Source organism: Phyllostomus hastatus, unplaced genomic scaffold, assembly GCF_019186645.2.
Source record: "Phyllostomus hastatus isolate PE091 unplaced genomic scaffold, TTU_PhHast_1.1 phas_contig_1, whole genome shotgun sequence".
NCBI classification, from domain to species: domain Eukaryota; kingdom Metazoa; phylum Chordata; class Mammalia; order Chiroptera; family Phyllostomidae; genus Phyllostomus; species Phyllostomus hastatus.
The window spans coordinates 10,330,635-10,347,215 of record NW_025333498.1 but is presented as its reverse complement, the minus strand read 5'-3'; the positions used below and the strand labels follow the sequence as shown (position 1 = coordinate 10,347,215).

Genomic DNA, 16,581 nt, shown 5'->3' with positions numbered 1-16,581 from the left:
AAAGGAAAGGCCAGGAAAGAATTTAATAGAAAAGCAAGTGTTGGGTTCCATTCCTATAATCATTCAAAGATGCCCTAGATTAATCAAGATGAGTAACAAAGAAAGACAAAAGAGATCTTGAGATAGGCCACTGAATCCTGCCTGAGGTTCTCCAAACCAAGACATCCAAAGGGGGTAGAGTGGACAGTATACCCAAATAGGTTTCTGGGATCCTGGAGCAGCAGTAAACTGGATACCCCACCCCACCCCCAACTACCCCTCCTGGGTAGAACCTGGAAGACAGCAAGATCCCAGTGCAGAAATGGTTTATGTGTATCCAGAAAGACAGCCTCAAAGATAATGGTGACTCAGAACAGACTGATGTAAAAGGAAATGAGAGAATACAGATGGAGAATAGATAGAGGCAAAATAAATTTGGGTAGTCTGCTTGCTGATGGAATATAGAAAAGAATGAGGAAATACTTTTTATTAATGAGTGGAAATAAACCTAAGCCTCTGACTTTTGGTACTTGATACTTGCCCTAAAACCACCTATGCTGTTTAGCTTATCATGAGATCAATACATTTTATTGGCTACCTTGGAAACAATCAACCTGTTACCTTTTTTTTATGACAAATAGATTGTGAATTCTAAGAAGCTAACTTAGAAATCAAACATTTGCATTAATACTTATTATTAGGATAAGATTAGATAGATTAGAGGTTAGGGATGTGGACTTTGAAATAAGGCACACCTAAGTGGCTGTAAGGAGGAAGTAACATCAAATCTAACCCAAAGTGGCTTAAACAATAGGGGGATTTTTTATTTTCCTTAACAACAAAGCTACAGGTAGGTTGACTCCAGTAGGGGTCTCTTCTGGGAATATATCCGAAGGAACCCAAAACTCTAATTTGAAAGAACATAAGCACCCTATGTTTACTGCTGCATTATTTACAGTTGCCAAGATATGGAAGCAGCCCAAGTGTCCATCAATAGATGAGTGGATAAAACAGCTATGAGACAATACACAACAGTATAGTACTCAGAGGTGAAAACATTTTTTTACCATTTGCGACAGTATGGATGGACCTGGAGAACATTATGCTAAGTGAAATAAGCCAGTGAGAGAAAGACACATACTACATGACTTCACTCACATGTGGAATCTAATGAACAAACTGAACTAACAAGCAAAATGGAGACAGACTCATAGATGGAGAGCAGGATGACAGTTATTGGAGGACAGGTTAGGAGGTGAAGGGATTGAGCAAAAAGTAAAAAGGGCTCATGGACATGGAAAACAGTGTGGTGATTGCTGGAGGGAGGAAGTATATGGGAACTAAATGGTAATGGAAAAATACAGTAAACAAATAAACAGACAAATAAATAAATAGAAAAATAAATCAGCAGGTCAACAATATCATTAAGAACTCAAGTGTCTTCCACCTTTCTATATGTCAGCTTGTATCAGCTCTGTGCTTAGAGCAAGATGGTTATATCAGTGTCAAGCATTGTACCCATATCCAATACCCAGAGGCGCAGGACTCTTTTTCTATGAAGAAGAAATCTTTGCCAACACCCTTATCAGTCTCATTGGCCAGAATTATATCACATGTCCATGGCCAAACTCACTGGTTAGGATATTGAGTACTAATACTCATTTAAATCAACTAGGATTCACTCAACTTCAGCCTGGAGCTGGGTTTGGTCTCCCCTGAATCACCTGACTTTGCGGAGGGGATTAAATAGTTGAAAAAAATGGGGGTTCTCTTAGCAACAAAGAAGAATGGATAGTGGGTATGCTCCATTTAAGGTTGAACCTGTCTCTGACACTCAATATCACCCTAAGTAAGTAAATTACCTTCTTTATGCCTCAAATATTTAAAGTTTATAGAGAAAATAAGGTAAGTATCGAAGTCATAGGATTTTTGAGAATTATATGGAATCATAGATGCAAATTGGATAACATGTTCCTTAGATCTAATTAATTGTCAAAGTCTTAATTGTTATTAATATCATTCCTAGAAAAACATTAAAAATTATATATTTTTTAAATCCAGGAAATATTTGTTCATATTTTATTGATACAATATATCACAACTGTGAGGTATTATTTAATATGTGGATCTTTTTTCATCAATTATCTCTCAAAAAGATCTAATTTTCTTTCCTTTTTTACTAGTGAGTCTGTTATTGAAAGTTTGTACAAAGTAATACATCACAGATGCACAGGAAACATGAAAATCAACCAAATGTACTGCAACTTTTCCTAAGCCTGATTTTCACACCCCATCTACAGGGTGAGAACAGCCTAAAAACACGAACTCCAAACAGCCACCCCAATGTATAAATGGAATTCATAAAAATCATAATTTGCTTTTGAATGATTCCCTGAGTTCCAGAAATGTCTTAGCACATACCCCTGAAATTAATTTCCTCAGGGACTCCTCCAAATGGCAACACCCTAAAAAACACAAGTGCCGTATTTATAAATGCTCCCCTGCTAAGCAAATGATAACCATCTTCCTCTTGTCACCCACCCTCCCGGATGCCAGGCTGGTTTAGGCGTGAGCAGGTCTTTTCAAGGAACTTTGGAACTGTAGATAAAATCACAGCACAGAATTGCCAAAGAGAAAGAAACTGGAGACTTCATTTCCATGTAAGGAAACCAACAACTAGAAAACAAACAACTCTTAACCACAGGTTTATCGTTAGTAGGAGCAAAGCCGGGATAGGAGCTGCTCAGCATCACACAGTGACCCTGATTCAGGCCCCCTTGCTTGCAGCACTAACACACACATTTCAGTTTCCACTCTCTAGAAGATTGTTGTTCTTGTCTAGTTTGAAAAGCACTCTCTTCCGTTCTCAATTCTCAGGCATGTGATTAAAAAAAGAACCCTGACATTTTACCTTGTTGATGAGATGCTTGACCACTGAGTTATACATCCAGTTCCCCTGGACATGATTGTTTGAGGGATAAGTGTATTACCAAACTAGAGCCAGTGAAACAGAAAGAGTATCCTGTTGGAGCCTCTGGGAAAGGAATCCTTTCTCATTCCTGCTGGATTTGGAGGTGTGAGGGTACAAAGCTTGGAAATACTGCCACTGTCTTGTCTCACCACCACTCAAAGCATCAGAAGGACGCCATTCCACAGCAAGCAAAACACAGAGGTAGATCTGCTAACATCATGTTTGCTCTGAATCACCTATGCTTATGGTCAACGATAGCCATCAGTGTTTTGTCAGAGTTGAAGGTGGTTTGGTTGGGTCCTGTCACAATTGAGATAATTTTGAAAGGTGTTCATTACTCTAGCTCTTTTCTTTTTTCCTTCCTCCCTGCTCCAGCTCCAAGAAGTAGATACACATGAGTCAATGCCACCATGATATGCAGGTTGTGATAATGAGCCACAGTGTTTCTTCTCCTTGTCACATTGATCCCCAAGTTTTATAGCCCATCATCTCTATTTTGGTCCTAATTATTGTAGTACTCTTACATGGGCTGAGCAACTCAGTTTAAAATATTGTGAACACTAACTAACCATTCTGTTTTCACTGGGCTACACTCATGTTTTGCTTCTTTGAAGACCCTTGGCTGTGCACTAGTTGGCACTGTCTTCATTCATATTTCCTACCTGTGCTTGGCTATTATTCTCTTTTCCTAGATAACCTCCAAAGAACAACTTTTCAGTCCGATCTTGCTTTAAATATTGTTTCTATTCATTCCAAATCTTTTTAAAACATTTTATATCTAGGCTACAGGTGCTAGCCTTCCACTGTAAAAACAGTACACACACACACAAACACACACACACACACCCCCTAAACAAGTGTATGTCCCCATTGATAAATTGTTCTATCTTTTGTTTTTCCCATACTAGAAAAGTCTTGAAAAATAGTCCGCACTACTTTCTTCCACGTTAATTCCTCATGCTACATAATCTGGCTGGTAGATTTTTCTCTTTACTAGGACTCCACTTTACAGGCATTAGGAGTCTCCTAACTGCTTCCAGTGGTTCTCCCTGTGGCATTTGACTTACCTTGTTTAGTCACCTTGCTCTCTGCTAGCTTTCAGTGCTCCACATTCTTCAGGTGTGCCTCCTCCTGCTCTATCTGTTCCTCTGAGTCTCCTTTTTCAGTAGCTCCATGCCTAACTTTAAATGCTCATGTTCCTTGTAGCTGTCCTAACTACCCTCTCACTACTCACCTCTATTTGACATCTCATCCTCTCCCTTGAAAGTAGTTACTGGCTAACATAGTGAACTATGCTGAGATGGAATTGCAAGAGTTCTCGAAGCCTTAAAGGTTAGAAGGAAGAAAAACTGACATTTGAACATTCAAAAATAATTTGTTTTATTCTAAAGAAGTTTTATTTTACCTTCAGAGGCAGACTGCTCTCTTGTTTTATGAAAAATTTTATGAATAGGTCTTTAAGTTAAACAAAAATAAAGTGAAGGCCCTACCCTGGTTTACAGGAGATTGAGACAATGTGTCTACAAGAGGCTACACATCTCTGAACAATAATGTACACAGTTGTCTTCACTGTGAGCACAGCTGTGTCAGTGCAGATTGTGTGTCCTTTAGAAAATGTCATTTTTTTTCTAAATATAGATTTAAGACTGCATAGTCTTTGAGCATAGGTGTTGATGCTGGAGATGAATACACAACTTAACATTAACTTTGATAACCTCCCTTTTTTATTTTGGTCTCAGAGCTTGAGATCCTGAACTCGGGATAGGAAAACATGTCAAAAGCTACTGTCACAGAGGAGAGTAAATCGCCTTCTTTCTGCAGCGTGAGCTTAGATCTTAGAGAAACATCTGGCAGGGGACCTTTATGGAAGGGATTGAGTTGTGGGTTCTCTGAGAATCCATCAGGAAGGTCTTACAGCAGTTCCAGCTGATTCCAGCTTCAGTTTAGGGAACTGGAGGAAGGAATTGAGCTCATGCCTGGGCTCAAATGCTGGTCTGTGGGTCGCTGGACATGAGGCGAAAACAGGTGACCTGCAGGCTAACAGTTCAGCATTTGAAGCCAGAGAGCTGGCTGCAAAGGAAAGTGACAGGCAGGACAGATTGGTAAAACAAATAAACATTTACTGAGCTTCCTCAGCAACTTTAGGATGGGAAAAATATCAAAGCATTAAAGAAGCTATAACTATTGAAATAGAAATAAAGCATTCCAAAAATCTGAGGCCCATAGGTTATAATCCCCAAATTCACATCTGACACCATAGTTCTAAGGCTAGTACCCACATGCCTAACATTCTCCAGGCTTTTTTTTTTTTACCTTAAATCCTTTTGTTAGAAGCCATGTCTTTAAAAATGGGAATGGAGAGCTTTTGTCAGAGAACAAAATTCATTAACATTAAGCAATATCTGTTTAATCCTGCCTGGAATCTTGACCCAGCACAATTGTTATCTCAGGTTGCTCTCTCTGGTTGTGATTTACTGCTCCCTAGAGTGTCTTCCTGTCATCTGCCAGCATGCCTGGTGTCTCTCCATAGCTCTGAAGCTCTCTGTTTCTGGTTTGCAGCACTGGGCCTCTGGCTGAGGTTCACCTTCCCAGCTCTTGACTCATCTCTAGACACCAGGTATCTGGTGGAGGACAGTTGTCCTCCTAATTTTGATGACTGCTGTGCCTGGTATTCGCTTCAGGTACTCTATAAATATTTACTTCACAAGTGAATATTCTTTAGCAAATCCCTGTAGAGGTACTTTATGATTTGAAGGAATTTAGCCTTAAATGCCATGGACTTGAATCAATTTCTACCAAACTAACTTCTTGCAGTGCTGATTGATAACCACACATTCTTACTCAAGATAATCTCTCAAAATTAAGGACCCTTACATTGAGTAAGACACAGAAGTCAACTAAGAATTTTTTTATCATGATGTGTAAGGTGCATTTTCATCCATTTGAACCTTACTTTCATTTCCTGGTAACTTGAGTCTACCTGTCTTTTTTCATGATCAGAAACTGCTCTTAATAAATTATTGGGTATTTTCCATAGGATGTGTTATATATCTTAATGTGTCCTATATCCAGAAATATCTGCATTTTGTTAGTGTAATAAAATGGTGTTATAATTTAACTTTTGCTCTGTCAGATATTGTGCTATATTTAATCCTCAAATCGGTCCTGTGAGGTCAGCATTATCATTATACTTTTTTTACAGAAATTGAAGCTAGGAAATACAAATGTTAAGTAACTTCCTTAGAGAAAGAGAATACTGAGTGAAGGATCAGTCTTTGAACAACCAACTCTCTCTGAATCCAGAGTCTGTGCTCGAACCATGGTAATCATAAGACTTAGATTGTTTCGTGTTAAGAAAATGAACTTATAAATTGTGTTGTTAAGGGATATTAGTAAGGAGAATATCCATTGCTAAAAGTGTACTTCCCAATCAGCTGCCTACCCTCACACATTAGAAATTCATGAGGCAAAGGAGGCTACTACTTTGTCTGGCAGAATCCCAATCCAAATAAGGACAAAAAGACCTTTTTTTTTTTGCCACATGTTTCAGGATTACAACTGAGCAGTTTTCAAAAACAATAGCCTCCAGGGGCACATCTGAAAGCAGTGCTCACAAAATATTGGCATTTGCATTTCAAATGTCTTGTTTAAAACTCAACAAACAGTCATATTCATCAGGGAATTGTGCTATAACCCCTCAGAGAAGGTCAGAATTCAGATTCTGTCAGAAACTGTTTATTTTTTTTCACTAAAATCATTTTTCAAGAGAGATTTTTGTTTTGATTTGTTTTCTTAACTGAAACCCTACAGTCAGCAAGTCACCAAGGAAAAGGGGTGTGTGTGTGTGTGTGTGTGTGTGTGGCTTTTAAAGCAATTCATAATTTCTGTTTCATCCTGCTTTATTAGGTGTTGACCTTCTAATACAGTCCAGTCCATTTTTTTTCAAATGCCTCTCTGGAATACTCACTGAAACATTTTTTCTAGAAAGAGAATTTTCCATTAAAAACATCTCAGAAGTCAGCAGGTTTTTAATTTGAAGTTTAAAAGCCACTGGATGCTTCTCATTCCTCCATTCTGAATTATCTGTTCTACAAATATTCCTAAAGCAAATGTAACTTTAATAATTGCACACACATCTCAACAAAATTAGCCTCTGTTTCCTGCTGTGTGCCTCACTAAGTTTATAGAAAATCAAATCACATCAATATTGTTGCTCCAAAATTTCCTGAGCTGATATTTTAATCTTGAAGTCATAACCTTAGGAGATACATATGAGGTAAGTTTAGGTCTAGCCAGTGGCATGATGATAAATGCTTAATCACAGGCTCTCCAGGAAAAAAAAATTCCTAATTTGCAGCATTTTTCAATTTCCATGGTGTAAATCCTCCCATTGTGACATCCTTGAAGGCAGAGTAGGGAAGAGATGCAGCCACAGTCCGCACCCGGAACAGTGCCTGAGTTTCCATCAAAACTTCCAGAAAGTTTCTACAGTCACTCTTTGGCCAGAATTACTAAAGGGATGCAGATGAGAATCGTGCTGAATAGCCCAAGGCCGAGAGTTGGGCTGCCAAGGTCCTCACGCTATCTTTTAAGTTACTTTCTGTGTCATTTTAGGTCAGATACATAACATTTCTGGGACAGTATTCCCTCATATGTTAAATATTAACAAATAAAGTTTCTATATCATAAGACTGTTGTGATGATTAAATGAAATAGCACATCAAAATTCTTAAAAGTGTTCTTGGCATATACAAAGACAAAATATTAGGCTAGTACTAGTAATTTATGATTCCAACAATCATAAAGTTTTATACTTTGTCACCTAAATATTTCCGAAGTCCTTAAAAACCATCTAATTTCATAGCAGTACTCTGCGAGGAGCCAGTTAGAAAGAGATGGGCAATGAATAAGAAGGCATCCCTTAGTTTCTAGTCCAGGTTTGAGACACCTAGGTCTGCCACCTTTGGCAAACAGTTTTACTTCTAAGAGCTTTAGTTCTTTTATTAATGAAGTGTGGAAAGTAATGATCACCCTGCCAATTGCATAGGATTCTGGGGAGACTAATATGAGATGATGAAACCAAGAGTCCTAGGAAGAGGATACCAATGAGGGGTATTGTGATATTAATTCAATTTAGAAATCAAGATGCCATGGGGGCACAGAAGCATTAAAACAAACAGTAAAAAGTCTTGTGTCATTTGAGTAAAAGAAAAACAAAACAAAACTTATCACATCATTTTACCATGAAGTATTTAAACATTTTTCTTCCCACAAAAGAGAAATTTTCAAATAAATGGAACTGTACTCTGAAATGTAACATACGGTTGAATGAATTAAGGACCATGGGGAACTAAGCTAACAGAATATCTATGAAACTATTACTTTCTGGAAAAGCAATTACAACAGAAAATTAATAAATATTACATGTAATTTATCAAATGAAAGATGAAACACTCAGGTATACCAGATGATTTGCATTATGCCATCATAAGATGAATAGTGTACATATCTAAATAATTCTTAAAGGAAAAACTTCTCTAGTTATATAAATAAATATAAAAAATAAAATGTCGAGGACTGATTGAAGAAATCTTAAACTTCTTCAGTTAAGTTCAGTCAGTAACGAGCTCACATGGAAGTGAAGGAGCAGGGAAGTTATAGGGGCAACATCAGATTTTAAACATTTACACTTTGAATCTCTGTTTACTTAGAGGAATCATATATACTTATACATATTCAGTGAAAGTTAACCAAGAAAACAATTCTGCATAGAATTTATAATCTAAAAGTGTGCCTATGATATTTTTTTCTTAATTTATGGCTATAAACCATGCTTTAACAGAGGAGTTCCTTTTTGTGGACAAAGAAAAAAAATACCTGTGCAGCACAGCCCTTACCACGCCATTTCCTGTCGGTTATTAGTGAAAATTCTCATTGAAAACTTGGGAAGAACAGTATGTGATATGCAGACATCTCCAAGCTCCCTTATTTGGGGGGCAATTAAAAACTGTGTGCCTAGTATGTTACCTTTCTAAAAGAAGAGATAATTAAGAAGTAAAGATTTGTAATAAATTACTAAAATAGACATATGATATTTATGAGTTGGGAATTTGAGTAGATTGGGTCAAGGGTGGAGGCAAGAGGGTCATGAGGCACCTTTTTACATTATTTTGAATTTTTAATCCTGTGAATTTATTATCTATTAAATAACATTGTGTGTGTGTGTGTGTGTGTGTGTGTGTGTGCGTGTGTGTATGTGTGTGTATGTGTTTAAGCCCAGTATTCATCAATATGGAAAAACTTCAAACTTGCTTCTAGTTGAATGTTTCCCACCTTCCCAAGCTCAGGCCTGCCCCAGCCAGGGGTCTGTGAAGGGAGGGGTCTGAGAAACATCTCAGCTCACGGTGTTCTGCCTCCTGTCCCACTCATTCTGCTATTTCTCATTGTTCAAAATGTGGTGGGCGATGCAGAAAATGATAGGGTTAAAGGCCTGACGAGACTCTTGTGTTTGTTGTCATCTATGTGACAAATGCCCACATTTGGTTATTTTTCCTCCTGGGGGCATTTTGTGGGTCCTTCAGAGACAGCTCACTACACCAAGCAGGTACCTTGAACATTACATATTCTCCAACATTCAGGCTAAATGTTTAGGATTTCTACCCTGGCTCTTATATCAACAATCACCCCATGCAGCCGCTTTTTCACTTAAGTCAGTTTCTTTGGTTACTCCTCTCAAAAGACCTGTAGCCCACCTGCCTCATGACTTTAGAAAAAAACTGAGTGCTCTTTCTCTGCTGAACTCTGGAAGTGTGTGCCTCTCCTTCCACAGGGTCCCTCTTAACTGTGAATTCAATGTAGTGTTAATAAGCCTGCCATCTTTACCTTTTTTTGAGATATGAGTCAGGGACCAATCTCAGTATTCTCTGAACTCCAAACGACACTGGGGATATCTCTCAAGAACTGCCACATCCTACTTTACTGAGTTTTCTGTTAGCACCACTGTCCCTAGGACGCCCTCCCAGAAAAGAGAGAAAACATACAGTTCTCCCTTCAGGCTAGGGTTTCTCAACAACTGTGCTGTTAACTGGATAATTCTTTATATTGGAGGATTTTTCTGTGCATTGTAGGATGTTTAAGAGAATCACTAGCCTGTATCAATTGCACATACAATTGCACACCCCCATCAACCAAGCCAATGTCTTTGGCTGCCAAATGAACCCTGGAAGGCAAATATAGCTTGGTTGAAAGCCACAGTTTTTAAATAAAAATCCCTGTTTTCTAATCTTTTTACCACTCTGATAGTTATGAAGCTAGTTGCTGAGGTTTAGGTGATGATCAAATACACATTTGGGACTGCCCCTTAGTAAGCCCCGCAGAGTCTCTGACAGACACATGTCATGGAATGTGTGTCCACGTGACTCCCATTTCCTCAGAACAAACTCTGAAATCTTGAGATAATAGGAAAATCCTACATAAGTGAGAATTAGTATACACTTATATCTGTTTCTAACATTTAAAAATATGGGCCTAAAGACATTAAGGGTGATGGGAGAAGAGACTTTAATTTGCTCATTTTATGATTATATTGTTTGATTACTTTTATATATTCAAGCATTTGTATTAAAATGTACAATTTTGAAAGAAAACATCATAGTTCAGTTAAGAAGCTACACTAGCATTATGCTAAGTGAAATAAGCCAGGTGGTGAGGGACAAATACCATATGATCTCACCTTTAACTGGAACATAATCAACAAAAGAAAAAAAGCAAGCAAAATATAACCAGAGACATTGACATTAAGAACAATCTGATAGTAACCAGAGGGGAGGCAGAGGGGATAATGGATGGAAGGGTTTTCAGGAACTACTATAAAGGACACATGGACAAAACCAAAGGGGAGGGTGGAAGCAAGGGAGGGAGGTGGGTTTGGCTGGAGTTGGGGGAGTGGTGGGGGAAAAGGCAGTAAATGCAACTGTAATTGCACAACAATAAAATAATTTTTAAAAAAGAAGCTACATGAAGAACTTCCTAAATTTAAATAAGATTTGACTTTAATTTCATGATTAAGATATGCTAAATTCATGTTTCAGATATGGAGACATCAAGGAAAAGGAAAAAGGGAAGAGGGGCACAGAAGATAAAAGGGAGAAGAGGTTAGAACTTACCTCGTTTCATCGATATAAACCGCTTCCAACACAGATGCTGCATATTCAATGTTCTTCTTTAAGTCTACGACGTTAACATCACCTTTTTCCAGCTGCTTCACTAAGCATCTTAATCTATTTCCAAAAGTAGGAAGACAAAGAGAGAAAGTGGGGGGGAGAGATTTATTATAATTATGCAGAAAATACTCCAATATTAAATACACAAATTGAGTAAAACTTTTAATGTATCTTTCTAACTCATCAAATAGAAATATTTTTCAGAGGTATTTTGGGTATAGTTAAGATCAGTCTTTATCACTTAAACAACTATGAGAAATTCTATTTATTCCTCAGTAATATTAGGGTTGTAGGTTGCTAGTTTAGGTATCATATTTCAAGGATAGTCTTTCTGAAAATTCAAGACAATGTACATACTTTCATAAAAGTATATTTCTAATGCTAGAATTTATTCTATGGCTTTTCTGCTTATTCAGAGTTTGCACTAAGAGAATATTTAAAGGGTACTCTTTTTGACCATTACTATAGAAATTTACTGTACACAGCAATAAAAACAAAAAAGTGCCAAACAAATATAATCAAGTGGAAAAAAATATGTATGTATGCTAAGTTTCTTCACTGCAATGTTTTTTTTTTCACCTGAGACAAATCTATGATCTATTTTCTCTTGATTTTGTCCATAGGGTGATATGTTCCAACTCTTTGAGGAGTTTTAAGACCTAAGGATCAGCTAAACATGTCTGGATTTCTGGATTTCTGACTCACAGAAACTGTGAGATAATTAATATTATTGTTCTAAGGGACTAAATTTTGGTGATAACTTTTTATGTAACAATAGTTATTTTATAGAGTAAGATAACACAAGTTTTTGAATAGCTTTCTAACACTTTTAGAAACTTTATGCATTAATTATAAACCCAAATGTTTCTCAAAATACTGCTCTATACTAGGCAGGAAAAGAAAACATTCCTTACCCCCTATGTAGTATAGATAAACAATGTAAAGACAATTTATTCATTTTCCTAAGTCAATAGACACAATTTAATTCTACTCCTGACCCAAAGTATTTCAGATAGAAATGGAGTACATCTACTTTTAGGCATTGTCTTAGAGATAGTACAGCAGGTTTTCTGAAAATACGTTTTGGATGATTTTCAGTATCAAGGTGAGGGTATAAAGACAAGTTAAACATTTTAGCAAGGGTAATTGCCATCCCTGATCCATAAGAAACACTTTATTTCTGCATAGGGACAAAGACACATCTAGATTAAAACTTCTTATTTGGGAAGCTACAAATAATTACTTTTTTTACCATATACTTCTATATTATATAATATTAGCAGACCATAGTATTGCAAAATAAATTCTATGTACCAACAAGTAAGTGTCATTTATACAAAGGCAGCAAAACTAAACAAAAACAACCAGGACAGTTTTTTTTTTAGGAAAATTTAAGTCTGATCTTGAAGCTTGCATAAAACATAGAATGTGATGATAATGGAGCTATGTTACAGAAATTTGAGATTTCAGTAAGGTTTATGACCTGATCCCTGTGACCTGATCTTTTAATTTAGTGTGAAATTAAAAGAAAGAGTTTCACAGTTCTGCAATGGCTTAAAAATACATCACTCATGTATCTTTCTCATGAGAATTACTTGGTACACCTGGGTTGTATGTAGTTTTAAAAACAATGAGTACTTCAGATGACTGCTTCCCCCTCCTTCTGAACAAATGAACTCTAATTGCAGTGTAGGTAGCAATTTTCTCCACAAAGAAACCACATGTCCCTGGCTCTCTTTAAGGAAGGTATGCCATGACACAGCATTCTGGCCAAGGGGAATAAATGGAGGTTGTTAAGGGTTTCAGAACAATAATTTTGAGGAGGGCTAACTCATCTGGAAAGGATTCTCTTTTTGCCTATTTTGTGCTGGCTGGAAGGCAGTGGAATTGTCTCAGTGTTCATCAGCCATCAGGGATCACAAAGTGACCTGGCAGAAGAAAGCCTTCCACTAAGGATGACAGGGAAGGAAGACAGAAGTGGCTTTGATCCCATGCTGGGAATCCACCTGAGTGAAGTCATTTATCTCTGTACTTATTTCCTATGAGAGAAAAAAGTTCTGTGTTTAAGCCAATATTATTTTGAGATTTCTTTGATATGCTGCTGAGCTCAATTTTTTTAACTATATTTTTTCCATCACCAATTATTCCTCCATAGCCTCTCCCATGCCTCCCCACCCCCTTCCCAGTGCAATCACCACACTGTTGTCCATAACTGATAAGTCAAAAGAATAAGAAGTGATTCAAAATGAAGAACTCAGGAGAAGAGGAATTGTCACATAAATGAAAGGGGACACCCCTGGGAAACTATCCACCTAACTCCTTCCTAACTCCTGACAGCATGCAGGTGTTCCCTCGGAAATCATCAGAACATCAGCAGATCAGCAGATCACACCTGATGGAACCTGTAGCATCAAGAAGCCCTAACACTGGTGCAATGAACATGCTCCTCCACAGAGACATCTTTGTGGCTTAAAAAATATGAATTATTACATCTTAATAGGGGTATAAAGCTATAATCTGATATAAGAAATAACTCTGAAAAAATACTCCATAAAGGTCTTAATACCCAGTTAGAAAATCTGGTTAAGGTATGATTATAACTCGATAAACCATGAACTCTCAAACACATGCGCACACATGCAAACGGGCATGTCTGCATGCATGCACATGCACACTTCAAGTAACATGCTGTTACATATATCCTTATTTCTCATCAATTTTATTAAAGTAATTAAAATTCTAATATATACTACCAAAAGCATGAAAAAATCTAGAGGAGAATTAAACTGTTAATGGTTTTTTTTTCTGGAGAAAATGACACTAATCCTTGATAATTCACAAGAAATTTAAAATCAGCCTGAATATTAAGAACAGAACATTCTTTGATCTTCTTAGCTTTCTGGAGGGGCTTCCTTGCCTTCTAATGCTCAGAACACTTAAAAAACAGAAGACAGAAATGAAAATAGAAATGCCATTTTTGAAAATAAATGATTGGTTCTGTAATTCAACCAAGCATTTGCAGAAGAGAAGTAATTTCCACCTTTGAACAAAGAGTACTGAGCTGTAGAAAGTGATTGAGTATTTTTTATCCAAATATAGAACTGCCACTTTTCAAATGAAAAAATACTCAATATAAAGTGATGTAGTTTTCATAATCAAGTTCTGCAAATATTGTAAAGTTACCTTATAAAATACTGCTATGTGACCCAAACTTGGAAAAAGTCCACCTACCTAACTGAGAATATTTTCATACTAAAAAGTCTCGTTCATCTATGCATGTCTTTATTAACTCCAGCATATCAAATGCCAAGGTTATCGCTAATGCTGTAGACCATTAATAGTAAATACATTAATAAGTAAAATTTAAAAGAGAATTGATAAAACATTGTATTCCTATTAGTGTCCCCATTTGTGATCTGATTGAAATAAAAAAGTGAGAAGGTATGATTTTCAGAATGCTATAATAAAAAGTAAAAGCAAAGCTAAAAGAATATCTACAGCAGATATTAGCATTAAAATATGGTCTCACAAAGGAGTGTGCAAAATCACAAATGGGAGATTTAGAACAAGAAGCTATGTCATTTTCAGTGAGTTCTGCTTGCCTCTGATCCCAACATGTTAAAAAAAGATAAGAAGTGATTAAATAATGAAATTGCTCTATCTACTCTGCAGGTCAATTCTTAGGAAATTAAATCCTAACCTTAGTCTAAGAAGCAAAGCTTACAGATTTAAAGTCTTCTAAAGACATTTTTTCTTTCACATGGGCAAATGTTATCATTGCAAAGCTCCTTAATACCTTTTTTATGAGATAAAATAAATATGAGATAAATAATTCCCAAAACAACTGATACCATTTAAAAACTGGAACAGTTATAAGGCAAACATTATTAGCCTTTGATACAGATTTACACTCTGCATTTAAAGAAGCAAAATAATCTCACTGAGATGAAGAATATATAAGAGAAAAATATTTTTAAGTACAAAAGGATATATAAGTATTCTATCACTTCTCCCAAATTCAAAATTTAGGTAAACTCTTTATCATTTTACTTCAAGAGTAAACTTTTTACTATGGAACTGACATTGCATATTTCCCAGCATGTTAAAGAATTCCTTTTAAGTATTTGGACAGAGATTCAAATACTCAAATAGCTAGAAATGCTTTCAAGATTAATTTTTCTTCCTTGGAGGCAAAAGAATATATTGACCCTAAAAAGGGAAATAATAATTTGTCTCTAATTACTGTTATCCCTCTGAAATACTGTGGGCTTTGTGGACTCAAGGGTTTTCTTTAAAAGTTTATATATTTAAATAAATATTTATATTATATATTTAAATACACATGTTTTAAACATACTGAAGTATATAATAGACTTAAATATATTTATATTTATAAATATATTTATAGATATATTTATTTTATATAGTAAATATATTTTATATATAAATGTAAATAAGTGTTTTGATAAAGCAAAAGTAGTAACCTTCACCTACCAGTAAGGTATTTATTTAAACCAGAAAGGAAAGGTTAGAAATAGGGTACATACACAGCAGACCCACTGAAGAACAGTTTATTTCATGACATTCTAGTGGACCTCTGAAAACATATATTTAGCACTAATCTCAAGCAGCCACTCTGTGCTAAATATCTTTTAGTTGTCTCTCTAGATCTGCCATACTGGTCTCTGTTGCTCCCTGCATGAGGAGGGGAAATGCAGATACTACACCAGGCAGCCAGTTGGGTTTCACACAGGGGCAGCATCAGCAGGAGACAGAGGGAGAAGAGTGAAGTTGTGGTATAATTCTTCTATTCTTCTTGGATGGTCACTCTCCTGCCCCAGAGAAGGTCACTTGTCAGGCAGCCTTCTCCTTAGCCATCTCTCTCAGTGTCTCTCTGCTTCTCTCTTTCATCAGGGATAACACATCCCCGGAGCCCCATGTTACTAGCCCAGAAGTATTATGGTCTCCTGGTGGTTCCCTACACTCATCCCACAACTGTAAACACTCCCTTTACTAATTGCTCCTCAAATGACCCATTTTGACTGTCATCTTCTTTGTCAAAATTCTATCACATCTCCTATAATGCTGCTCCTTCCTACCTGAGGCTCACTACTACAGTCCTGTGTGGGTGCTGAAACTGCTGTAGAGACAGGGCTGTAAAGACAGTGGGGGCTCACTCTACTCACCTTCACCCTTTTACTGCTATTCACAGAGAGGGTAACACATGGGCTGGAGAGCTACTTTCAGTTTTCTGTAGTGCTCCTCATTACATTGAGCTCTGGCTCATGGAAACTGCACAAAATGCTTAGGATCAGCTGCTTCATAGGAAATGTAGGAGAGCATGACACCAAAGGGTCACTTTCACACTGGAGGGCCTGACCCCCGAATTGGGTATCAATGGGTCTTAGC

The 16,581-nt window shown here is 36.8% G+C and overlaps 1 protein-coding gene across 3 annotated transcripts in view; it reads right to left on the bottom strand.

Moving 5' to 3' along the window:
* The window catches only part of PDE1A (phosphodiesterase 1A), a 292,632-nt gene that overhangs the window by 73,967 nt on the left and 202,084 nt on the right, over positions 1-16,581 (bottom strand). For all 3 annotated transcript variants that reach the window (XM_045823309.1, XM_045823222.1, XM_045823381.1), the window contains one exon: positions 11,116-11,229. In XM_045823309.1, the coding sequence (XP_045679265.1) occupies positions 11,116-11,229 (114 nt within the window). The remainder of the gene's footprint in view (positions 1-11,115; positions 11,230-16,581) is intronic.